Source organism: Panthera leo, chromosome C2 (assembly GCF_018350215.1).
Source record: "Panthera leo isolate Ple1 chromosome C2, P.leo_Ple1_pat1.1, whole genome shotgun sequence".
In the NCBI taxonomy this organism is placed as follows: Eukaryota; Metazoa; Chordata; class Mammalia; order Carnivora; family Felidae; genus Panthera; species Panthera leo.
In genome coordinates, this window is record NC_056687.1 from 93,701,852 (window position 1) to 93,728,283 (window position 26,432).

General features: G+C 41.8%; 1 protein-coding gene across 7 annotated transcripts in view; it reads right to left on the reverse strand.

The window, feature by feature from the left end:
• FNDC3B (fibronectin type III domain containing 3B) overlaps nucleotides 1-26,432 on the reverse strand; it is a 409,533-nt gene that overhangs the window by 73,371 nt on the left and 309,730 nt on the right. For all 7 annotated transcript variants that reach the window (XR_006207084.1, XM_042954945.1, XM_042954943.1 and 4 more), the window contains 4 exons: nucleotides 21,340-21,491; nucleotides 18,246-18,305; nucleotides 10,084-10,222; nucleotides 6,270-6,323 (listed from right to left, as the gene is read on the reverse strand). Coding sequence is in view for 6 of the 7 variants with exons in the window: in XM_042954945.1 (XP_042810879.1) it covers nucleotides 6,270-6,323; nucleotides 10,084-10,222; nucleotides 18,246-18,305; nucleotides 21,340-21,491 (405 nt within the window). In the remaining variant the exon portion in view is untranslated. The remainder of the gene's footprint in view (nucleotides 1-6,269; nucleotides 6,324-10,083; nucleotides 10,223-18,245; nucleotides 18,306-21,339; nucleotides 21,492-26,432) is intronic.

Here is a 26,432-nt window from a genome sequence, read left to right on the forward strand (position 1 = left end):
TTTAGTAGCAGCCAGAAGTTGTCCACAAAGTCTGCTCCCCAAACACCCAATAACCCATCCTGCACACATGTGACAAATGACAGAATCTGCTTCAGGTGTGCAGATATCTGGGGCGGAGGTCCCTAAAAGTGAGGGCTCCTTTTAACTTAGCTCTGCCTTTGGTACCCACGAGCCCCTCTGAGTTCTAAATCTATCCTGGCCTACTTCCCACACCAACAGAGCCTACAGGGGAGGATGCTGCCCCCCTGGCTCTCTGAAACCACCCGTTGGTGTGGCACTGAAGGTCTGTGATGTGGCAAAACACTACTACTCTGCCAGGTCACTGACTGGGCTTAAGGCTCCTGTGTGAAAGATGGTTTGTGATGGAGCAAGTGCCACATGATCCCGGGACCCCATTCTGCAATCTCCATGAGGGCGTTCCCTGAGAATGACTGAAACAGCACACAGGCCTGGCAAGTGGCAGCTTCCCTTATATTTCAGTCAGGCAGGGGCGATGGCCTGGGGAATGCAAACCAGTTTTCTCACTGCACCAACGCTACGCAACCAAAGCAGTGCGGCACCTTGGAGAAAGCGTCGGCCGGATTCTCAGGGGCTCTCTCCCGCACTGTGGGAGACCCAGGAAGTCACTGTGCTTGCTGAAGCTCCAGGACCTTCCATGAACGGCTGTCTGTCCAACCAGAGAAGCCATGGGCAAATTCACTGGTGCCAAGAAGCATTCTGAAAGATTATCAGTGCTAATTGTGCGACACCTAAGCTAAGAAGTAATGTTTTTAGTAAACTAATTACCAAACACCTGCTAAGGGGCCAGCTCAATCCCTAAATGAGCTAAATTGGCTCTTCCTAACCTAGGTGTCTACGAAGCGACAATCTATGGCCTGTTGTCAGCTCCATGAGGTTTCTGCAACAGGACTGCTGAGCGTGGTTTGGCTCGATAATGGGTCCCCAGGGGCTTTGTGGGCTCCACCTGCTGCTGGCCTCTTCTGCTCTTTCTACGTCAAATTATACTTCCTTGATTTCTGTGGCATTTATGTCATTCTTAGTCGCCTATGTTTTGCAGCTGTGTTGGCTCATTAGTCACCAGGACGGCCACATGTGAAATTCCTATCTGGGCTAGCTGAGTCACATGGGAGGAAGAATCTTGGGAACTGTACTAGTCACATCCCCACAAAGCTATTTTTCTGGTTCTTTCATATGTTCTCTACATGTCATGTCCGGAAGCCAAGCTAATGGCAAATTAACATCTATATATAGCACTGACATCCGTGTTTGTTTTGTTCAAACTGGAGACACTAGCCTCAAGGCTCCTCAAAGTTCCACAGAAGAATGTCATAATCCCCTCATACAGTCCTTCTAACGGCTGACTTTTCCTGCCCCAGATCCTAATATGCACTTAGGGGACATGAAATACTCATTACACTGCATCTGCTGTTGCCCAAGTTAACCCACCGAACCCCAGTGGGATAACGGACACTGATTTCGAGTGGAGAAGCTAAGATTTGGGGGCTCAGTTACTTGCTTGACTGGTAAGAGATAAAGCAGACACTCGGAATCCAAGTCTCCCTCAGTGGACGCCATGTGACTGAGACATATCAGCAATAGGGTTCCAGGCCACACAGCACCAGGTAGGGCTTCTATATGGTACAACCGAAAACCTTATCTAAGAGTAAAACTCTGTTGACAAGTTTCCATACACATTTCCTTTACAGGACTGAACGTTTTCTAAAATGGAAAAGAAAGTTCCTATCTGACTGAGAAGTTTGTTCTTTTACTCGTTAAAAAAAAAAAAGAAAAGAAAAGAAAAGAAAAAGGCCAGATCACCATCCCTTAAAACAGACCGAGCAGGCATTGATGTGCAAGTCAACTGGAGGTTACTAATTCTTTTTAGTAAAAGCCCCTCCCTACCCTAGAGAGATCTGTCCTCAATCCCTACATTTTAGCTTCTAGAGAAAAACTCCCACCCCCTATTGGATACCCCAGTGTCATCAGGCAGAGAAGCAACAGGGCAGAAAATGTGGCTCTGGAGGTGCCCAAAAGAGGGGTGTGGTCAGGACAAAGGGGTTGGTTAGCTCGCGGGCAGGGAGGGTTAGTGGATGGGGTAGTGAGCTTTAAGCAGTAGGTCCTCCTTCCTGAACTCCTACCCCCAAATCTCCATTGTGGGAAAGAACGTTCACCTTGAGAAATCTAGCACTGAAGCATGGTTTTGCTGTGTTCTCCTACTCATAATTCTGGATTAAACTAAAACTGGATTCATAAAGCAGTAAGTTTGCGGTTTCTTTGAAGTCAGGCTGGGTATAAAACTCAAATCTAGCAAAAGAAAGAAACCCTCATAAGGCTTTGGGCCTGTTTTCTGCCAGACGGAAAGCCTGTGACTTGTAAATTAAAATGCAAACCTAGGGGTAAACGTGGGGGTGGGGGCCACACTGTGATCAGGAAAAGGTTAAAATATAATGGTGGCTCATCCAACAGTCAAGTAGAAGAGTACTTTGAAAATGGCCTCCGTCCTTTCCAATGGGATCTCCCAGAGGCAAACAGTGGCTAAAAGTCTATAAACATGCAAGGTCGGCTCTCAGGTCCCATGCCCCATGCCTGTAAATGCCACAACTCATCTGAGTCACCACAGGAGGAGGAAGGGACCAGCAAAGTGCGTACCTTTCCACATTATGAAAACTGCTCTGTCTCAGGGGAAGATCAAAACTGATGGCCACAGCTTAAAAGCCAGTGACACCCGTGTGGTCCATTTTTGGTGGCTCATTACCATCTCCCAGTCAGAGTTACTTCCCACCCTGACTTAAAACTCAAGGACTGTCTAGTTATGATTACTAACAGAGAAAAGTAGGCAGCTAACCTCTGGCAGAACAATTAGTGAGTAATTTCCAAGTGAATTCTGTGGAACAGTAATGCAACATTAAAGACAATGAATTTAGGGGAGAGAGAGTATCAGCTTCCCCCTGAGCTGTAACAGGTTTCTGTTTTCTGTGACCCATTTCTGTTTTCTGTGACCCGACCTTAGAGACCAGCAGCAGTTAGCTATTGATTAACTATTGGCTCTTCCCGGGCACCTGGGTGGCTCAGTCGGTTGGGTGTCCGACTTCGGCTCAGGTCATGACAGCACCCTGGATGACAGAGAAGCAATGGGTGTAAGGCTGGGACAGATGCCCTGGGAGAGGAGAGCTCTGAAGAGAGTTGGGTGTATGTGTGGTGGGGGACAACCCCTCCCATTCTCCTGCCTCATCATGCTCCACTAGGGCAGATTCTGGAAACAGTTCCTGGCACTAGATGTACCTGAGTCCAGAGACTACCAGCAGAAGGTTTTGAAGGGCAGCAGAAGGTTTTAAAGGGATACCCAGGGTCCCATGTGCTCACACTTCCTGGAGGTCAGATGTTGTTCTCTGTGCATCTGATTTTCTTCCTTCGCGAAGTCATGAGCAGCATGGGAATGGCGGGGTGGGGGGAGGGGGGGTGGGGTGCAAAAACCAACCTAAGTGAGGTGCCTCAAGAGGGCTACTGATCCCCAACCTAGCCCCGAATTTAGAAATACAAACTATTAGTTTCTGTCAGAAACATTACTTCTGAAATGACACAACAGGCAGGAATGAACTGGTTACTATTGCCTCTATTCTCACTGTCAGGAAACCCAGTGACACCATTTTAAAATCTTTTTTGGAGGGACTGAAAAGGAGAGAGCCAGCATATAAAGCAAAAAAGCTATTTGATGGAAAAATTTGAGAAGCAAGTGGTTAAGTCTGTTTTATTTATGTCTGTTTAAAAAAGTACAGGAGGATAGCATTACATGAGCTTTTTTCAGCTCTCAGAGTAAGAGAGCTTCCCTATGTCACAGATCCCTCACAGGACAGTGTAGAGTGTTGAGACACTGAGGGTCTGTTCCACGAACGCTCAAGTATTTAATAAACAAACAACAGTGAAAAGGATCCTAAAATACACTCTTATCAGAAGGGACAATCCTAAATAAGGAGTTTTGAGAGAGTGTCAATGATGTAAGTATACATGAGCTGATGGGTAAACTGAGGACTGGAGAGGTCAAGCTGCCAGTATAAAACCTGGAACAGAATTTACAGCCCCTCATCTTGGTGTTCTTTCAACTATCCTCTCCTTTCAGGGAGCTCACAGGACTTAAAGGTCAGAGAACACTCCAGAGAGTTTAGGGTCCAGAAGTCTTTCTAGAAGGTGAATAGTAAGCCACAGAAGACAAAAGCATTCCTATGTTGGCAAAAGGTCTATGGTAGGTGGGAGTTCACTCACCTGGCATCTTCGATAAGGCTTAAGAGAGTCAACACCAGCAGGAATTAGCAAGTGGAGAGAAAATGAAGAGGAAGGACAAAGCCTGAAGAATGAAGATGGGAGCAAGGAGAGGATGGAAAGACAGCAAGCAGGGAGAGGCAGGAGAAGGCAAAAAAATGAACAATTTAACATTGTGCGGTCGCGAGCCTATAGTGGGTGCTATTGATTATGAACGGTCATTAGACAAAGCTTCTTCATTTCATGTGACGCTGTAGCTTATTTCCTCCACGCATCCTGCCAGGACACTTTCCATCCAAATTCAAAGGGAAGAAGGCCAACAACTGAGTCACCATGACCATTTCCTGCAGCACCTGGGTTTGCCTTGGAGGTTTCCCATCCAAATACTCGACTTCTCTGACCTTACTTCACTTATGAGGCCATGGTCCAAAGCAGAAAAACAAAACAAAACAAAACAAAACAAAACAAAACAAAACATAGGACACACACACACACAGACGCACAGCTCGGAGAGGAGATCTGAGATGAAAACCTGCCTCCTCTTTAGTGGTAAATTCTATCTTGATGTAAAACCTCAAGACATGAGAAAAAGCATCAGGCACATCAGTGCAACACACCAACAGACACTTAAAAACACTCTCAGTCAACACTCACTCATCCTTGCGAGGAGGGGGAGATGGCAAGGTGTGGCCATGTGCTCACAGGTTGCCCAGGCTCCTTTCCAGCCTTCTGCACTGCCTATAAAAATCTCTTTCCACAAGAGCCATGGGGGTGGTTTCGCTTTCCCTTCAAACCACTTTAAAATGAAACCCACCTAATCTGTAAAATATCCTGGTCAGGTCTGAGATTTCACCAATCTGTACATAGGAACTATTCACAAGGATCCCCAGAACAATAGATCGTTGTCTTTGGTAACATGGAGCCCCAGCGTTCAGATGCAACCCAGATGCGAAAACACACTTCTGTAGAAAGTGACGAAGGGCTCCCTTTTTCACATCAAAATTGCACGTGCGAGTTTTGTCCAATTTCGTTCTACATTTGGTGGGAATATTTTTTCCACACTCAACAAGTCACTTTTTGCCTAAGCCTATATTCTGAACCTTTAAAATCCCCCTGAATTTAAGTCACAAAGACTATTAACTTGCATTTCTCTCCCAATTCCACATTTCCTATTCTTAAATCTTCGTCTGTTTGCTCAATCACTGACAGATAGAATAGAGCAAGGGTGAATGAACAAATGAATGAAAAGAACTAACAGCCACAGGGACAATAAGTACAGTCCCTTTTTAGAAACGAAGGGCTTCTTTCTGCATCCAGCATTTCCTGCCTGAGATTCTGTGGGTGGTGTTAGCAAGGCCAGAAACGCACAGGGTCACCATTCAGCACCCAGCGGCCTTGAGAATAAGGTAACTTCACCATGGATACCACCCTAGGACCTCTGGTGACAGAAACAGCAAGAAGGTAGCCTGTTATAGGGTACTCTAGTCCACAGGATGATCACACGTCCCATTGGTAGAGTGAGACCTCCAGGCATGGCTCCAACTGTCCCACAGAGAACACCCAACGGTGCAACACCAATGTTCATCCATGGCTTCAAAAAGCAGAAACAAATTACGTTTCCTAAGTCACAGTGTAGGTTACCTTATCAAAACCATCTATGCAGAATGGCCCTGAGCACTCAAGATAACAGAGCAGTCGATTTATAATCTAATTGATGGCTGGCTGGGCACTAGGGACTCCATAATAGATAAGACCCTGTCTTTTCTTTCAGTAGAATTTCTTGCAAATAAAGCAAGTACATACATTTAATGCAATCTAATACAATTCATTATGCGACTTTAGTCTGTCCTCCTTTTCCACAGTCAATACTATAGGTTTAAACTTTTCTCTATTTACATTCTTTCCTCCCCCATGGGTTTAGTGTATCTTAAAAAAGCATAAAATGGTTATTTGTTCAGGAACTTTGTCTCTGCTGTGGCGTTTTAGTTGGATGGATATGAAAATATGCTTACCTCATCCCATTCTAAAAGGTAGTTGGTGATTTTTGAACCATTGTCAATTGGTGCCTGAAAAGAAGAAAAATAGTAAAATGAGATGAGAGAAAGCTGTTCACAGGCAAAACTTAGGAGCTACCCACTTGATTCAAATACAGTACCTATGCTAGTCCTGTGCTCTCCCCTAAGAGGGATCACCCCAGTGGCTCCTGCATTTCCTTGGGAAACATTACCACAAATGAATTTTAATACAATTCAACTGTAGAGAAAGCCCCCCCCCCCCCCCCCCCCAATAATAAATCATGTCCCACACAAAGAGCCAAACCTGCTTTCCCCACTGCCTCTACCTTTACACCTACTTGGTGCCCTACTTCCTCTGGGGATAAAACTTTCAAGAAGCACATTAAGAAGGGAGAGATTAAAAAGGAAGCTGAGAAACTTAGATGTTGCTTGGAGTCTTGCGGGGGTAAATCTGACCCAGCTAGGTTCAGGGTCAAGAGTCTATAGTTTTGTAACTTCCTCCATACAGTTGTTTGTTTTTTTTTTTTTTTTAAGTGCTTAAGATTAGAGAGCCTTCTGTGCCACTGAGATTTCCTTTAAAAAAAAAAAATGAGGAAAAATGATGAGATCCCCTGAGAGATTACCAAGAGCAATTAGCCCTTCACATGTTAGCAAAAAGAAGTTTCATAATTTGCTTTCCTCTTAAAAGCATGCTGAGGTCTATTTCACTAAGAAACAGGCCTTGGACAATGGGAAGGGGGGCAGAAAACTTTGGAGACGAGTGGTGTGCAGGGTTAGACCTGCCAGAAGGGGTTGCTGCAGGGAGCAGGCAACCAGAAGGAAGAGGAGACCACTCTCTCATTGCACAAATGTGTCTGGGCCTGGCCCCTTCCCCAGGAAAGAGCTGGAGCCCCACAAACGGCACTGTCCTACCTAGTAAAGGGCAGCCATGTCAGTGGAGTTACACTAAAACCTGGCTTGGCTGTTTGTCATGTGTGGTCTTTTGTTAGGCCCTTAATATCATTGTTTAATATTGTGTTCCAAGAATAAATGGATGCGACAAGTAATTGGGAGAATATATATATCAATCACCTACCCGATACCAGGTACTGAGGAAGCACTCAGTAAACAATAGCGGTTGTTTTATTTTGGCTAATAATAAAACGACATCAAGGGCTCAGTAAATGTTAGTCAAATTCATAAAGAAACTCTTCTCCCTCCTTTCCTTCCTTCCTTCTCCTTTCATCTTCTGAGTCATATAATCTGAGTCTCAAAGCCAGATTTCAGGGGAGTGCTGTATGTCCTACTGAACCGTAATTTCAGGCTTTTGTGGGCTCAATTTGGTAGACAGGGATACATCTGAAGTTCTAAGTAATGGACACAATCAAAGTTTTAGATGAGAACACATTTCTAAGATAAGAACTTCATTTATGATGTTTACAAATTTTGCTAGAGAAACTGTTCTTTCAGTAGTTTCTTCTATGATACACTTCCTGCCCCACCACCGAGTTCTTAATTCCTTGAGGGTGGGAACACCGACTTTGGTTTTTGTGTTGCCCAATCTCCTATTGCTGACTAATAAGAAGAAGTTAGATCTTGCACTCTCTCGATGTTTTACTGGATTCAAGGGCAGCTGGGCAGTGACAGCACTGTCCCCTGTCCTTGTGCCCCTCAGCTAGAGCACTGTGATCAGGAAATCTGTTCTAAGGACATTTAAGCAAAAACTGAACTGAATCCAGAACTTCCAAGTTTGTCCATGACTTAATGGAACAAATGTACGTTTCTGATCTATAATTAAATTAAATAAAAGGAGAAAGAAAATGTGAAATACTTTCGTCCTAATAAGTAAACTTTTTCTTGAAGATGCTGGTCTGCCAAAGACCTGAATTTCATCCAGGTTTTAAGCAGAGTATGTATCAGTGATTCCCAACTTTAGGCTTATAAGACCCCGGGGTCCCTCTGGCAATCTTAAGAAGATTTCTTATATTTTGCAAACAAAATGAATTTTAATTCTTTTCTTTAAAAAAGAGATGCTTATGTGCGTATACGTGCAAATAGAGAACATGTTTTAAAATGTGTATCTCCAAGGACTGAAACAATGACGACCGGTTAGTTGAGTGTTACAACTCGGAAAAGGTAGGGAATCACTGACCTGGATTATCCCTGGAAGCCAGGAAGGAAAATAAAATAGTTCAGATTCTAAGCCAGTCTAAGCTTTGCCTTTGCCAAGTAACATACTCCATGTTGGCCAGTGCCTATGAGAACGCAGCCCACACGAGAGGGGTCTCCAGAAGCCCATGCTTTGCTGCTAACCACTACTCTCAACGGCTTTTGTGGATGCCCTGGTTAAATTCAACCTCCTGGTCTAGGAACTAAAGGACAAAATATATCTTTACCAATAAGAGACCTCCCTAGCCATCTTATTTCTTTTACACATTAGTGTATTCCCCAAACACCACAAATTTTTATCTCTACCTCTAAAAATTCACATCTTAAACACATTTTAAAATATAAACAGAGAGGGGTGTCTGGGTGGCTCAGTCGGTTAAGCATCCGACTTTTGCTCAGGTCATGATCTCATGGTTGGTGAGTTCGAGCTCCCCATTGGGCTCTCTACTGTCGGCACAGAGTCTGCTTTGGATCCTGTCCCCCTTTCTCTCTGCCATTCCCCCCCACCCAAAAAAAACCCAAACATTTAAAAAATATATAAACATAGAGAAATAATTACTATAGATATTGATAACAGAATCTACTGTTTTCTTGCAAACACACAACTGTGACTAATGAGCTAACAATACACCTTTAGGACCTCTCTTTGGCAGGAGCAATTTGTAGTCAGTAAACTGTATTTTATGAAAACTACTATATAATTTAGACTTTAAAAAATAATTGGTAATCCTAATAGATCGAAGGTCTAGTTAGTAAAAACGAATTAAGTCTTAATGTAGTTTAGAACACTAAAAATTCTAGGCAGTTTTAAATATTAAACATTCCAGAGTTGCCACTGAAAGAAGCCAATGGAGCCCAAAACTTACTTTTTTCTAAATCTTTCTTTATAAAAACTTTTTACTAAAGTCCTCAACTGTTTCCTGAAATGAAGTAAACCATTAGAAAGTGATGAAATTCAGGGGTACCTGGGTGGCTTAGTCATTTAAACGTCTGACTCTGGATTCTGGCTCAGGTCATGATCTCACGGTTTGTGGGATCGAGGCCCTGCATCAGGCTCAGAGCCTGCTTGGGATTCTCTCTCTCTCCCTTTCTCTTTGCCCCTCCCCCACTCTTGCTCTCTCTCAAAATAAATAAACTTTAAAAAGTGATGAAATTCAGTTATCTAAGTATTTATATCACCTATAAGGCATTGTTTATGGTTCTAAAAGATTTATCCCTGCAAAGAGAGCTAAATGTTTTTTAAGTGTATTTTTTTTTTTTTTGAGAGAGAGAACGCAAGGGAGGGGCAGAGAGAGAGAGAGAGAGAGAGACAGAGAGAGACAGAGAGAATATCCCAAGCAGTCTCTGTACTGTCAGTGTAGACAATGATGCAGGGCTCAAACTCACAAACTGCGAGATCATGACCTGAGCCAAAACCAAGAGTCAGATGCCTAACCGACTGAGCCACCCAGGTGCCCTGAGAGCTCAAACTTCTTTTTGCAGTTCCATCTACTACCGCTCTGCCCAATTTTGATAGACATACCAACTTTTGATATCATAAAGATTTGTTTCACACAGTTACTATGTAGAAAATCTAACACTATCACAAAACTGGAGTAATGCTAAATAAAAATTTTCCAAATGGCTACTCTTCACATTGTTCCCGACACTTTGAGCTACCCACCTTCCATTGCAAGGTTAGTGAACTTTTGCTCCTGTGTGCCAGCTTAGGTGGGAAGGGACATTCAGGTGCGCAGCTGTGGGTGGTGAAGCTAACTGGCTCGGAGCAGGATCCCTTTACGGAATTGTACATGGCGTATACCCTGAAAACAAACAGACAAACAGTCAGTGGCAGTGGCCCATCACAGACGACCAGGGTTTTTATCTGTGCTGTGCCCCAGGCCTTTTTCCAGAGAGGAACAGAATTGAGGTGCTGCACACCATGACTCCTTCTTATCTCCTGGTTGTCCTGACCTAACTATGGCCAGCATCTCCAGGGGATAATCACCCCAGCAGGGAATGTGCCTCAACTCATTCTCTCCTTCCATTAATTGTCAGAACCCTCAGCCCCAATTAAGAAAGGCTGGGTCTACTGACTGGAAAAGAATATGCTGAATAAGAAAACATCCTTATCCCCAAAGTGGTCTTCAAATATCCATTCTAAAACCATGAACCACTCTCCAGTTGACTCTGTCTGGAAGAAGACTGAAAGGAGAGTTAAGGGTTGGCCGAAGAGGGACAAGACATGGCCGAAAAGGGACAAGCCTACAAACTAGAGAAGTATACACAATGGGGTAGAATAGATAACATCTTTAAACTGTTGACAACACTGCAGATATTTGGGAGAAATACAGACGGTGTGCTTGTTACTGCCAAGTGCATCTCTAACTCAACAAAAACAATGTTCAGGTACAGCTTATCCATGTGAACATTTCACTTTTGCACCTGGCGCCGAGATTAAAGATGGGTACTCTGCACATTAAAATGCCTGGCTCAACACCGAACATATGGGTCTGATTTCTCCAGAGAAGCTATGAAGGAAAAGCACATAATGTGCTATTATAAAACCATACTTCTTTCAAATATCCTAAAATAGGGCTATGTTGATTTTTATCATCTTCCTTTCTATTTTTCCATTTTTAAAATATTCAGCATTAAAAAAAACCCAACGTGAAAACCTACTCGTTTTAAAAGACAACAAAGAAACTTTTGCTGCCTAAAAAAGATGCAAGGATTCAAGCTATTCAGAACTGGCAAATACATCAAGCCCTTAATTTGTGAGGTCCCATTAAAGACAGAAGAAAACTCAGAATCCAGAGGGGAAGTAAACTTTCCAGAGCTACACGGCTAGAAAGTTGCCTCAACTGAATGCAGCCGTGTAAATCTAACTGCTGTCCTCTATTGCCTACCGTCCTTACTCATCCTGCAATTATGCTTCTCTGAGCACCCACACTCTACCTCCCCTCACTCTACTCAGCGAACATAAACAAGAGCTAAAGATAACAACATTATGGAAAACAGGACCTAATTAGGTGTGTGATTTGCAAAGTCCCTTCTCCTCAAGGTCTATCACAAAGAATTTATAGAGGTCACGCAAGTTAAAATCACTAATGCTATTTGCCATCCTAAAAGGTAAGATACAGATGACTGGATATTTGATTTCTTTGTCTTAGGGGAGGACACCACAACATCTGATCCAAACAAATACACTTACTAGGATGCTCTTCACACAACCTGATGAAAACAAATGTTCCCTTTTGCATGTCCTAAATATAGGAACATGATAATATAAAAGGAAATGGTAGATTTGACTAGATCATTTCCATGTATTAGAATAGGCTCACTAGGAGTAAATTACTTAAAATGAATCACAGAATATTCCAGACGTGGGCAGGGTTCCTGCCTAAACTTTAGTAGATCAGTTGGATTCTCCAGCTGGTGGCTCATGGGTTACATCTGGCCCAAGCTATGTGTGGGAGAGAGGGAAAAAATAGAGTGATTTAAAATATCACAGCCCCCTGTGCATGAATGGATGGACATGGGCAATGGTCAGTACAAAAAGAGACAAGCAGACATTATACACTCCTAATGAACGATAATGCCACCACCTACAAAATCCTTGCCAGAAAAACGGAACCTGTATCTGATTAAGCCTCCTTCCCATTATATAGGAAACACAGAGAGAATATATTAAGCAAAACTACAGGGTTGCAATCTGCCTAATCCACACTGCAGAAAATTCTACAGGACAAAAAAGTTATTCTAACTAATAAATTGCAAGGGGACAAAACAGAAAAGGGAGGTGAAACCTATAGATTAAAAGAAATTTGTAAGATACCAACCAAACAGCATATTCAGGCCATGTTTGTATTTCAACTACAACAAACTGAAGAGACAAAACCTTCATTTTTAGGACAGTTGAGGAAATGGAAAGAGTCCCTGAATTTTAAAGATGTTAAGGAATGTTATCATTTTTGCTTATTTTGGATGGGCATGTGATGACGGTAATGTGGTTCATAGATGAAACATGATGGTGTCTGGATCGGACTTCATCATAGCTGTGCGGTAGGAGGAGGAGGGAGGGGCAGCAAGGAAATAAGAAGCTGGGTGATGGGTATACGAAAACCCATCAATTACTGTCCACTTAAAAAAATTTTTTTTAATGTTTATTTACTTTTGAGAGGGAGGGAGAGAGAGACAGAGTGCGAGTTGGGGAGGGGCAGAGAGAGAGGGAGACACAGAATCCGAAACAGGCTCCAGGCTCCGAGCAGTCAGCACAGAGCCCGACGCGGGGCTCGAATTCATAAACCACAAGATCATGACCTGAGACTAAGTCAGACGCTCAACCAACTAAGCCACCCAGGCACCCCAATTACTCTCCACTTTTGACTATATCTGAAATTTTCTGAAACAGAAGGTTAAAGGTTAAGCCAACACTGACAAAAAGTTCTGGAGATCTCTCATTTAGAAAAATGAACCTCTGCTTCTAGCAACACAGCGGCATACCTGCCTGATAGTACTCAAGATAAAGGTGAGAACAGTCCGCCTTTAGATGGGGCAGGTGTTATCCAGTTCAGAGTCCTCCCCATCTCTTACTGTCTTCCTGGCAATAAATTTGCTTGTCCACTTGGCCTTTTACCCAGCTCTTTACCAGCTTAGGTTCCTAGTAGATTTCACTTTATAATCACTGGGCATTTGCTTATTCAGACTATACTCAGGTACACTGGGTACTAAATGTTCACAAAAACAGCACCAAAAATCTACATGGAGAATAGAGCAGAGGAAATGAGGCAGGGACAGGCCCTGTGAAGGGCTGGCAGACTGCAGTTACTTATCTGGGGAGATTTGGACTCTGTCAAGTTCATTTTTTATTGAGATTCTTGGGAAATCCATACTTATTAGCCTAGAGAACATGAGTGACAGAGGCAGGTTGGGAGGATGACTATTGTCGGGAGGAACGAAGATCCTGGTGGCAGAAGTAAAAATTTGAGGACGTTGGAGATACATAGTTGTCTGGGCCACAAGGAATTATTTTTCTGGTCTTTCAACTGAAAGAATGTTACAGTTGAAATTAGGGGTCAGTGTTTTGTACTCATAAAACTCTGTCCACAAAGGAAACAAGATCCATTGTATATGCCAATATAAATGTGCCATACACAGTATGTAAAATTTGACATAGTATCTAAGTACCCCATGATATATCGGTCAGTTAAAGTTGTTCAGTAAATAGACAGCAACTAATTTTCATAACCACCAGCTGTGTTTACCAGAAATTTTTAGTGAAAAGTCTCTGGAAATGGTGATTTTTAAGAAGGTTGCAAAAATGTTTTTCATATGATGGTGATGTGTTTTCTCTAAATACCATCATGCGATATGAGCATCAGCGGGGTAGGATCAGTTTCTTAGGTTAAATAAATCAGCAAATTCAGTTCCTTTTGCATTTATCGCAGCGAAGAAGGATACATTTTTCTAACGATATGATTAATCTTGTGTTACATTTTCACATTTGTTTCAGCTTAAATACTGACTAAATGATTATGAAACAGGTGCTCCAAGAATTTCAGAAATTTGCCTCCAACTTCCTCCAGCACATCTGTAACATAGTAGGAGCCACAGTTTCTAGTCAATAACACCTATTTCATAATTCTGTACTGAGATGGTCAACCGTGTTTTTGGAAATGTTTCATCACATAATTTTTCTGAGAAATGTTGCTACATGATATCATTTCTGGACAACTTCTTTGCCAAACTGTTAATGCCAATGACTGGAAGACTGCTTCAAATTGTGTCATAAAATTGCTATCCATTCCTTCACTCAAATTCCTGATTATCCTATTATTGATAAAAATATAAATTCTTGAAACATAACAGAAACCCATGGGGGAGGGGAAGGAAAAAAAAAAAAAAAAAAAAAAAAAGACGTTAGAGTGGGAGAGAGCCAAAGCATTAGAGACTGTTAAAAACTGAGAACAAATTGAGGGTTGATGGGGGGTGGGAGGGAGGGCAGGGTGGGTGATGGGTATTGAGGAGGGCACCTTTTGGGATGAGCACTGGGTGTTGTATGGAAACCAATTTGACAGTAAATTTCATATATTAAAAAAAAAATATATATAAATTCTTGACTCCCAAATAAAATGACTATTTCAACGTCAGTACTAATTCTGTAACTACCAATTAGAATACCAATTAGGTATTTTTGCGTATGTGTAAATATTCATATAGCTAAGTGAATATAAATGTTTATGTACATAAACCTATATACTTACATATAAATACCACTGGTCTCTTAATAAATGACTCTCATAACTGCAGTGGGCTGCTGGCAAGGAGTCACGAGCTGTCTTGCCCAGGAACTGATGCTAAGCACCAGACATTCAACGACAGCATCCACGACTGAGACACTGCTGCTTAAAAAAACGTTTGCAGGGGCGCCTGGGTGGCTCAGTCAGTTAAGGGTCTGACTTCAGCTCAGGTCATGATCTCATACACCGTGAGTCCGAGCCCCGCGTCGGGCTCTGTGCTGACAGCTCAGAGCCTGGAGCCCGCTTCAGATTCTGTGTCTCCCCCGCTCTCTGCCCCTCCCCTGCTCATGCTCTGTCTCTCTCTGTCTCAAAAATAAATGAAAGCATTTAAAAAAAATTAAAAAAAAACGTTTGTATATCTGATGGGTGACCTCAAACGATACTAACATAAGGGAGAAAAAGTTGAAAATGAGAAAAAGCACCGAATAAAGACAGGGAACCAACAGAATGAAGGGGAGGGAATCAGAGTCGCAAAATCAAAGGCAGCAAGAAATGTTAGGAACAGAAGCCACAGATGGGACTTTAGTATACGATTTGAGAAAGAAACCTTTCACTGTATTGAAGAGTGATTTGAACGGAGACTTCTGCAGGCCTTCGTCAAAGTGTGCAATATTAAGAACGGGAAGGAGAAGGTAGCCTGCTTGGAAATGCTGAAAGAAATATCTCATTGTTTTCATCCTTGGCTCTCCAGACTCTCACTGGGGTGACACTTTCTAAATTGGTAATGCACAAATAAATAAAAATGGCAATGAATATAATTGCTCGTTTTGTGGCCGTACAATAATGGAATTCTTTTGCAGCTCCTATATGATAGAAATGACTGAGAAAACAAATTCCACACAGCCTTTGAGGTCTTATAGGTGACTTTTAAATTTCACATTTATTTGAGGCTGCTGTATTTGATAGAAGTTGACATCCCTGGAACTAAGGCTTTGAGAACATGAACTCCACTGCATCAGAAAAAGAGATTTTGCTCCTTTTTTTTTGCCAGTGTCAAGTATGGTATGTCTTTATCCCAGTAAAATAGTAAGTGATATGGTCGAACTATACACAGGTTCAAAGGACTTGCATCATGAAGTCTTTTTTTTATTATCAGAGTGTGGAAACACTGCAGCGACTCTGGGCAAACAAAAACATTTATACACTTTCCAGATTGATAATAGGTTTGCACATACACTTCATTTGTTCTCACACCATCTTCCTGAAGCCGGTATCATTATTATTCTCATTTTATGAGAAACAAGAAAACAAGGCCACTTAAGTTTAAATGGCTTGCCTCGGCACACCCCCTTAGCAAGTGACTGAGCCATTAACCCCCAATTCCAAGCTCTGTCCACTATGTGTCACGCTGCTCACCAAAGCTATTCAAGGCAGAGGAAGCTAATCTAAGCAGGCACTGGAAGGATTTCGATTCTTCTCTCGCTTGAAAAATGAAAGACCGTAAGAGGCAAGAGATGGAATGATCTATATGAACTGTGGGCCAGACAAGAAAAAAGTAAAATCTGGACTGTAGACATTTTTCTTAGGAGAGACTCTTTTTTTTTTTTTTTTTTTTTTTTTAAATACTAAAAGAGCTTGCTACTGAAGACAGGGAAAATTTTCTCTCTCTCTGGCAAGCAGAGAAAGAGACCAAATAACAGTTGGTGGTGCCTTAGGCTGTGGTGTTATGTCACATATGTGTCATGTATGTTACAAGAGGTCCCAGATGTGTCAGGACAAAGTCTGGATCCAAAGCCTCTAGAGAGGCACTACCTCATGTCCCTATTCCTCTTGGGGAGTTCATTAATTACTCTTTTTTATCTGCCCAGAAGTTCAAGATGTTCCTAAGACGTGGCCGTAAAAGAACTGATGAGCCCATCTTGTCAGAATTCACCCTTTGTAAGACAAGTCAGAAAGAAATGAAGGCAAGCTACAGACGGGATGGCAAATAAAGGGCAGACTCCTGAAGACATTTAAGTGTCTTTAAAAAGACACTGTTAGCTCATGAATGGGCAGAAAATTAATAAAGTGAACCTTTATAAAGCAGTAACAATAAACTGTTAAAAAAGATGGAGAGAAAAGGAAACATATGTTGACGACTAATGGAGAACATTTACATGGCTCCCTATACGGTGTTACATGCTCTGGTTTGCTGTTAAATCAACCTTTTGAAATAGTAAAGTATTTCTACTATCATCTCAGTTTCACAAAGCACACAAATCTTTTTGTTTGTATGGACTGTGAAAAATTCAATATGTTTGGGCTGAAGCTAACTGATTCAAAACCCAAATGTTTTGATTTGAACAGGAAGAGACAGTTGCAACAGAGTTCTTCTAAACAACGCAGCAACGAGGCAGATAAGCACTTTAAAACTGCATATAAAACACCTTGCTTTTATGTATTGCTTTGAACTTAATTTAAACGTTTACATGGCTTATAAAGTATTGTAATCTGAACACATCCCTACTCTCCTACCTTTGTTATAGAAAGAATTGTGGCCTCCAACCTATGTGATTAAGCATAGTTAAGACAGTTAATTCACAGCAGAACCAGACTAGAACGCAAGCCTCCTCATAATTAATGTATGCTCCTCCTTTTAGGCTAGGCTCCCTCTACTCCATTACAAAGGAACCTTTGGTAAGTATAATAAAGAACGTGTGCTTGATGTTGTAATTCTATTACACAATTCTGATATACACATACATAACTGAAGAATGGAGAGAGAAACCGTTGTTGTGTACTCTTTTAGATAAAATTACCATTTCTGGTCAACTTATAAATTAAAAAAAATTGTAAGTCAAAATTGAAATTTAAAAAAATGTTACGGACCACATTCAGAAACCTATCTGCAAGTGGATATGTGAATGTATCTTTAAATAATTAGATGAGCTCTGCACAAGTTCATGTAATACTTTCCTCTTCACAAGTCTGCGGTTGGCTGTATTTCTTTCTAAGATTAGTTATAGCCCTGCCTTCCAGAGTAGTCACAGCAGAGACTCCAGAAAAATCACAGTACAGATTTCAGACTTTCAGATTATATGGATTCACTGTTTCACTGTTTTGCCAAGTTGGGTTAATTCTTATCAGAGATAATTTGATATATGCATTACTTGTCTTTTTTCAAAACCTATTGACTTTTAAGGTCCAAAGGTGTTCTTGGAACATGGCAGAACTTAGTCACTTGTGCTGAACATACAGTAGATAGGTATGGGCTATCACAAACAACTGATCTACCAATGGCAAAAAAATGCATTTGTTTTACAGAAAGGAAATATTATATGTATTAAACCATACAGTCCAAAAGATCTTAGACTATATACAATTTATCTTTAAAATAGTTTTTAAAATTTGATTCAGTGTATCATCTATTTTTCTATTACCAGAAACACTTCTGTGTAATCACTACATTCTCAAGGGCAGAACACTAATGAATGGCCAATGAGCCAAGGAACAGCAACTTTTGGTTAGGAAAATGCTGTTAACCATAAACTTTTTAAAAGAAGCACACGATTTATTTTAGCAATCTGAATGCCCAACACAGGTCAGCTCTCATATCCTAACTCACCTCACATGATAATCAGTTGCCGGTCTGAGATCTTTCAGGTTACATTCTAATTCTTCCCCACTGCAAAGAAAAATCATTTATTAGTCAATGATACCAGCTTCAACAGTAAGACTGATTTTGGATTGGGTCTCATCATGTACCAGCAATGATTAAAGAACTCTTATGTCTGATTCTACCATAAACCAGAAATAAACTTGCCAATTTGGTATTATTACCCTTCTAAACTAGAAAATTAGATTCTATACACACACACACACACACACACACACACATGTATGTATATATATATATATATATATATATATATATATATATATATATATATATATATATATATTTTAAACTTATTTATTTTTTGAAAGAGAAAGAAAGAGCATGAGCTGGAAAGGTGCAGAGGGAGAGAATCCCAAGCAGGCTCCACACTGTCGGCACAGAGCCAGACGCAGAGTTTGATCCCACAAACTGTAAGATCATGACCTGGGCTGAAATCAAGAGTCAGACGCTCAACCAATGAGCCACCCAGGCACCCCTAGATTCCTTTCAATGATACTATCCTAGATCAGGAAAATGGTGAGATTAACATACTAATAAAAGTTCCAAAAGGCCTTATCAGTTCTTCAAAGTAAATACATAAAAACAAATAAATAAGGAAGGAAATTAAACACAGAGATAAATTTTCAGTGTAAAATAACTATTCCAGGTGTCAACTGAAGGTAGTTCTCAGACTCACCGTGGAAGGAACCCCAATTGCTTCAACTTCTCATCTCTCTTGAAGAAATTTCAATGTGCTTTCCTTCACATATCAATCCTAATAGCTCTCTGATATATACACATACCAATCAATAGCTCTCTTACATAAATGAAACCCAGTTATATGACCAGAAGTTGCAAATGAAACTTAACTTAGCCATGAGGCAAAAGCCGTGACAAAATAAGGAATGTTCCATTGAAAGTTTTTAAAAGGTGAGGGTTATTATTCGGAGGGGGGGCGGGGGGGCACATGACTATACTCTTCAAAAATCTCTGTGCCCCAAAATACTGTGTTAGTGTTACAAATTAAAGGTGAAAGACGTATGAGCACAAACTGCAATATCTGACCCTGGCCAGGATTCTGTCCTAGAGGGGAAGGAAAATGCTGTAAGACATTATTTAATCGACTGACAAACCCAGCATGTGGTCGATGGACTAGATCAAAGTATATTATCAATGCAAATTTATGAAGCTGGTAATTACACTGCAGCGATGTCAGAAAATATCCTTATTCCTGGGAAATACACTGAAGAATTTTGCAGTAAAAGGCCATGATATACACAACTAATGGGAAAAAATACAGATTGGGAGGAGAGAAAGAGTACTCCAATGGTCAACCAAACAGGATAAAAAGCTACTAATAGGTGAATCTGGGTAAAGGGTCTATGCATATTCCTTGATCCCTTTATTTTTGCAACATTTTATAAGTTTGAAATTATTTTAAATAAAAATATGTTTTTAAAGTTGCCAACTGGAGGCCAATGTCCACACCCTGCCTATAATTCTGATGTTTGACCTGCACTGTATGTTTAATGTGGTTTTGCATTTGCTGAATGAGTCTGGCATTAGGAAAGCTTACATAAAAATTCAGATTTTCAGTATTTTGGGGGGGAAAAAATCCAAAGAAAGCAGCAATTCTAAGGCCTGCATTCCCTTATGGCACCAACCTATTTTAGGTGAGCGGTGGCTGCTCCTTCAGAGGAAGGCAGGGGTGCTCCTGTGCACCCCATGCCCCATGTTCCTCCTTTTCTCGCTTAACGTTATCTGCCTAGCCCCCTGGTCACTTGAGACCAGCTCCTGCAACTAGTGGTCATCTGGCGTGGACAGAATCTCATGGTTTCTTGGTACGGCTGGGGCAAACGGTGCTCTGTATTTCTTGACCAATGTGGACTTCTCAAAATAGAACCAAATAGTTGTGAGCTGGAGTAAGGAGTTAGGATTTTTTTTTTTTTTTCTAAGTATAGTGGGGAATCACTGCAGTGTCTTCAGTGGGGAGTGACCCAGTGTGACCTGGTTTATGTCGTGTGGAGGCTAGGTAGCAGGAGGAGAGGAGACATTGGAAGAGGCTGAGGACATCCCTGCAGGAGTCCAGGGAGGGGACAATGGAGGCACAGTGGGCAGTGAGGTGGGGAGAGAGTGCCTAATAGGCCTCCTTCCCTGTCTCTTACCCATCTTCTTAGTGCAGAAGACATGTCCTGGAGCAAGTTAAGAACTCACAACAGGGCTGGGGAGATACAAGGTTGGTGGCACTGGTACAGCAGGGAAACGGGACAGAGAGCCAGCCTCTCCGGCAGAGGAAGAAGTGCAGTTTGTGTGACCACGCTAGGCTGGCCTCTGGTGGTCATTCTGGGGGCCACTCAAAGGGAGGTCAAACAAGCAGTGAAAACAAGACTGATGCTCTGATTTCCTGCTCTGCAAATGTGGGCGGTGCCTAGCAATTACAAAAGAGAAAAAACCTGACCCTAAAAATTTTTAATCACATTTAGGACATGGCTATAAATCACTTAGATGGTTAATATCTGGGAGTTGGTAACACAGAAGGGACAATCCCCTACCCTGTGAGCTAAACTTATTTAAGAAAGTCTTGGAATGAAATGTTCTAAAGGCATCTTTACTACAGGCTAGAAACCTATTGTGGATGGTAAGAAACAGGATAAAATGGGAGGAAACCATATTAGAGAATTTCAAAAAAACACCAGAAAATGGTCTGGGTCGAAAAAGGTAACCACGTAAGTGCATGATTGATGTACATAAAAATTAAAAATCATACTCACTTTTAACCCTGACAGACATTAATGGAAATTTTTCTTTAGTACTATACTGACAAACTAACATAACCAAATGATATTTCATCAACATCAAATAGCTCTACAAAAGTCATTTCTGACTGGTAATTACTCTGCACAAAAATAACTCTTGACATTATAATTATCACTAATTCTTAAAATGAACTATTTAAAGAAAAGTTTGCAAAGCCTCTAAACTTTTCCTGTTTCTTATTTTCCTTAATGACTCCAACTGCACAGCTTAGCAGAAGAGCAAAACACATGGAAATATATGCTACCTGTAAATTATCTTGTACTTTCCATCTCGTCCTTTGTCTGATAAGGCAACCTCATAACTGTAGGGGAAAGAAAGACCGCTGTGGGGTCCACTGGAAAGTCCAACAGGGGGAGCCCAGGACAAAACGACTGCTCTTGCCTGAATATTAGAAACCTGAGGAAGAAAAACACAGACAAAATTATTCAAATCCACTTCATACACATCAGACACTACCTCTTCCAGTAACATTTTTGTCATGATTAGTAGTGGCATAAAATTGGCTTAGTGTTAATGCAAGGCGAACAATTTTAATTACAATGAAAAACACATCATATATAGTACTTTTTTGTCAAAGTCCTGGTGTCCAAAATAGCTCCTAAAGCATCTGTCCTTATAACGTAATTCACATTAGATCCTCCAGAAAGTAAAGTCATCAGTCTTGTTTGGGAGTTTTTTTTTTAAAGGTAAGAAGCTGAATGTGAGACTTCAGTGATCTCCACGACGGCCATCACGTTACATGGAAGGAGCCACGTCCGCAGGTACTTTCCGCTTGCCTCTGAGCCTCCCATGCCAGTACCTTTCAAATCACCCTCGTTGAAGGCCTCAGTTTCCGGGAGAACCCAGTGATGGGGGAGGAGAACCATGGCTCAGGCTGAAATGTGTGTGGAGGTGATGTTTTACCTCTCTAAGCTCTGCCTTTTTCTTTTTGGGGAAGCCTCTGTGTAAGACTTCATTTGAACAAAGGACTCTGGCACCTTCAAACATCCCAACTTTCTTCCTTTACTTAGAACCAACTACACTGAGGCAGGTTCCATGCCACTGTTCCTCAGCAGGACTCAGCTCCAGCCACCTCGGGCCGTAACCTGCCCGCTAAAGAGACCCTGCAGTGGGCTTCCTGCCCTTCCATCCCAGGTGCCCACTCTAGCTGGTGCTTCCTGGGGCACACCCCCCAGCCCCCCCCCCCCCCCCCGATACACTGTTTGCACTCCAATCTTTGTTTTAGAGTCCATTTCTGGAGAAACTCAACCTAACGCACAGTCTAATTCTTTGCAATAAATCAACAGAACTTTGATGTTCTAATTTTCTAAAGGTTATTTTGCTGCTCTCTGGATACTGGTCTCAATAACATTAAAAACAAGGGTTAATATACATGCTAAAGCTTCATGTTCATAAAGACTTTATAGTGACAGATTATTAGTCTATGGGTAGAGATACATAAACTACTCAGTTTCCCCTTTTTTCATCCATTTTTGTCACTATCTGATCGATACAGAGTATTAAAATGTAATACAAAATAATTTAAAAACATGAATAATATGGACTGTGAATACTGAATTTCTTTTTAGGCTGTCATTCTTTCCAAGTTTAGCAGCGATCCCTCCGTATCATTTTTATTCCATATAGACAAAGCAGCAAGATCTATTTAACCAATTATTTAGTCAAATCCCTGCTCATCATTTAAGACCTAGCCAGCCCTCACTATCCCCACGTAAACTTCCCTGAAGTCCTTCACCTGTCATCACTCTTCTGTTCTACAGCACCTGGTTATCTTTACCTCTGCAAATCGAGTTTATGGCATTTGTCTACCTTTCCCACAGGACTGTGGGACTTCCTAAGGACAGGACCCAAGTCATATTCAACTGTGAGCAGTGGTTGCTTAGTAAATGTCTGTTGAATGAAAAATAAAAATCAAAGGGAGTGAGACAGTCTGAGTTTGTGATACAGGTGACACAGGGGATGGCAGACCAGCATTACATACCTCTTAAAAAAAACTCCGGGGAGACACTCTTAAGAATCAAACTCCACCCTTTGTGCTATGACTCCAGACTAGCATCTCCTCTTGCCCTGTCCCCCGACCCTCCTGTGCTATACACCCCTTCAGGATACCATTCCCTTTCAGGCCCCTATAACTTAGCTTCTGACTTTCCTGCTTTCTAACGTAGGATCTCTGCCTCAAAGAGCACCAACATGGTGAAGAGAGACGGATGCGTGAGAGATGGCCTCATAGCAGACACACGGCACAGAGAGACCCAGAGCAGCTTGCGGGCAATTCTGGAAAGGTTTCTGTACATTCCTGCCTAAACCCATGCTGAGAATCAACCACTGTTTTCTTTGTGCTCTGGTCACATTCTGCTGGTACCTATGCTGGGCAATCATTTCATTGTACTGTGCTTTAGTTGGTTATTTGTGCGTTCATTCTCCCGACTAGATTTTAAGGCAGTGCTTCTACAATGCATACCAGGATATCTGCTGCATTCTTTGATACACCATTAATGAGTCATCTTGAGGTACTGGTATCTCATAAAACTAACTGACTTCCTGATGTTTTTTTCTTTTTTCTTCTAATGTTTATTTTTGAGAATGAGAGAGAGAGCAGGGGAGGGAGGGGGGAGGGAGGGAGGGAGGGAGGGAGAGAGAGAGGAGAGAGAAAGAATCCCAAGTGGGTTCCTCGCTGTCAGCACAGAGCTGGATGTGGGGCTCAATTCCAGGAACCATGAGATCGTGACCTGAGCCGAGATCAGGAGTCAGACGCTTAACCAACTGAGCCACCCAGGCACCCCCAGAGATAACGTGAGAGAGAGAGGGGACAGAGGATCTGAAGCGGGCTCTGTGCTGACAGCAGAGAGCCCAATGCGGGGCTCGAACTCACGAACTGTGAGATCATGACTCGAGCTAAAGTCAGACGCTTAATGGACTAAGCCACCCAGGCGCCCTCTCTAGTTCCCATGAGCAAGCCTTAAGAAAGCAAACTGTGCTCTGAACGCAGGTCTCCGTACACATGCACTCTTCCAATAGGCCAGACTGTGGGAAGCACACTTTGAGAACTCTACATCATTTTCAAAGACAGCAGCCATGGCTTCTGAGAATTCTTTCCTGGAGCTAAGCAGCCTGCCACCTAGATTACTACCACTGGTCTGGAACCAATTCCCCCCTGTACTCCTGTTCCCTCTCTTTCAGACTCCAGGGCCTCAGGTTTCCATTCTTTAAGGCACTGGAATCCTCCTGAGAGAAAGAATGCCTCGTCTCTGTTAGAACTTGGAACTCACTTCCGTTTCAAGGATGATGCCAGGAAATTGCATGGTGCCCTTCAAGAGAATGTCACGTAAAGGGGAACCCTCAGCACCAGACGCACACCCCAAGTGTCCAGGGAGGTGATAACCTTAATGAGAGACCCGAGCTCTAAGAACTCTGACTGGTTCAGGCCTACTTCAGAGTGAAAGCAATCTCAGAGGGGTAGTAACTTCTAAGTCCCTCTCTCTCTCTCTCTCTCTCTCTCTTTCTCCGTGGGGAAAACTTTCTCACCAGCAGTGACCACTGAACTACACGAGGGCAGCTAATCTGACAGTCACAAGGAACATCATGGCTGACATCCGAAAGAAGATTAGAAGCCATAACACGAACTGACTTCCTGATGTTTAATTATCCGACTGTAAATAGAAGTCAATCTCCTTTATGATGATAATAAAAGTGATGATCTCTAGTTACAAAATCATTGGGCAAGACCCAAACTGACACTTTGTTTGGCACCAGAGATGTAAAAGGTCTGTTGGGGAGGTTACGAGTAGCAAGACTTCAGAGAATTAAACTGTTTTGAAGTATCTTGAAGGAATCATAAAACCATCATTTATTTCTAAATAATTACATCCTGACTAGAAATCATTGTTGCCTATATATTTGTTAAATGTAGACTCCAACTTGAGGACAGTTTCTAGTTAAAAGTGTATATATGTGCATATCCATTAGGACCTAAGACTGTATGATCACGTCGCTATTTGATTCACCATCTTTCACTCACCTTGTGCCCCCTCTCTCCTGTTCATTATTTTAGTACTTTTCTGTAAAATGTTACTATCTTAATTCTTAGGCCATATTATATGCAAATTATATTTATTATTTGGAACAAAAATACCATTTACTCTCATCAAGTTACTAAACTGTTCCTCCCATGTTAAAAAATATTTCTGTGTAAGTAAGTAGCTTCTAAATCTGGTCAGGACTTTGGAGTTAACTATGTGGGAGGCCTGCAGATCCAATTAGGGAGAACGCTAAGGAAATATTACCATGGAAATACTGGCTTCACTTCAGAAGTACCATCATGAAAAATAATAACACAATGGAAAAGTTAAAAGCAAAAGGTCAGAGATCGTTAAAAAAAAAAAAAAAAGAGAGACTCAAATCTAGGAATTTCACCATCATCTGTTTCTATAATCCCTCAAGTGCTAAGAACTGCCAAACCTTTTCAGATACACTGTTGTTTATTTTTCGAGGAATGGCTTCTTGGAGGGGCAATTGTTTCTCTTAGGTCAGTGCACTCACTTCTGGAACCGACAAATCAATTGTTCCCACAAGCTAAACATTAGCGGAGGGAAACAATGCAGGTTACATTTATTTACATCCTGAAAATAAACAGCCTGGCGGTAAGTGGGAGGCTGCATCTAGCACTGTCATCAGAGCAGATCAAAGGCTGGAGGTGGCAGGTACTGGGAGAGGTTTATTCCTCAATCACTTAGAACAGGAGCAAAATTGTTTCTCTGATAGAGCAGTGGCTAGGACTCTGGTCCCCAAGGCACCTAACTCTTACAGTCTCAGGACAAATACCTAGCAAATCCATACGGTTTTACTCCATGACTCAGTATTTGGATCTTTATAGTATCCAGGTTTCTGTAGAGTAAATGACTTGCTCAACTCAGTGTGCCCAAAGCTCTAGAAAGATGACCGGAACCCACAAATCTTAAAAATTCCTTCTACACCTAACACAAACCATCTACAAAATCTCAGAGAAAAAATATGTGCCTTTTATTTAGACGTGTTATCAGATGTGGCTGAAAGAAAAAAAAAATCAGGAACAAAATGCCCAACTTGCTGAACTCTGCTTCTTTCCCTGGAAGGCAGCTGGACACCCCTCTCCCATTTCAGAGTGTGGTGGGGAATTTCACTTTTGCATACTGATAATGCTATAAACTCCAGAGAAATACCCTATCCCAAGTCCTCTCTAAATACTATATGATTTACTTCTCCCATAGTCCCATGTGGTATGTATCATCCTACCTTTGGAAGGTGAGGAAACCGAGGCTCAGGGAGGTCATGGAACTTACCCAAGGTCACAGAGACAAC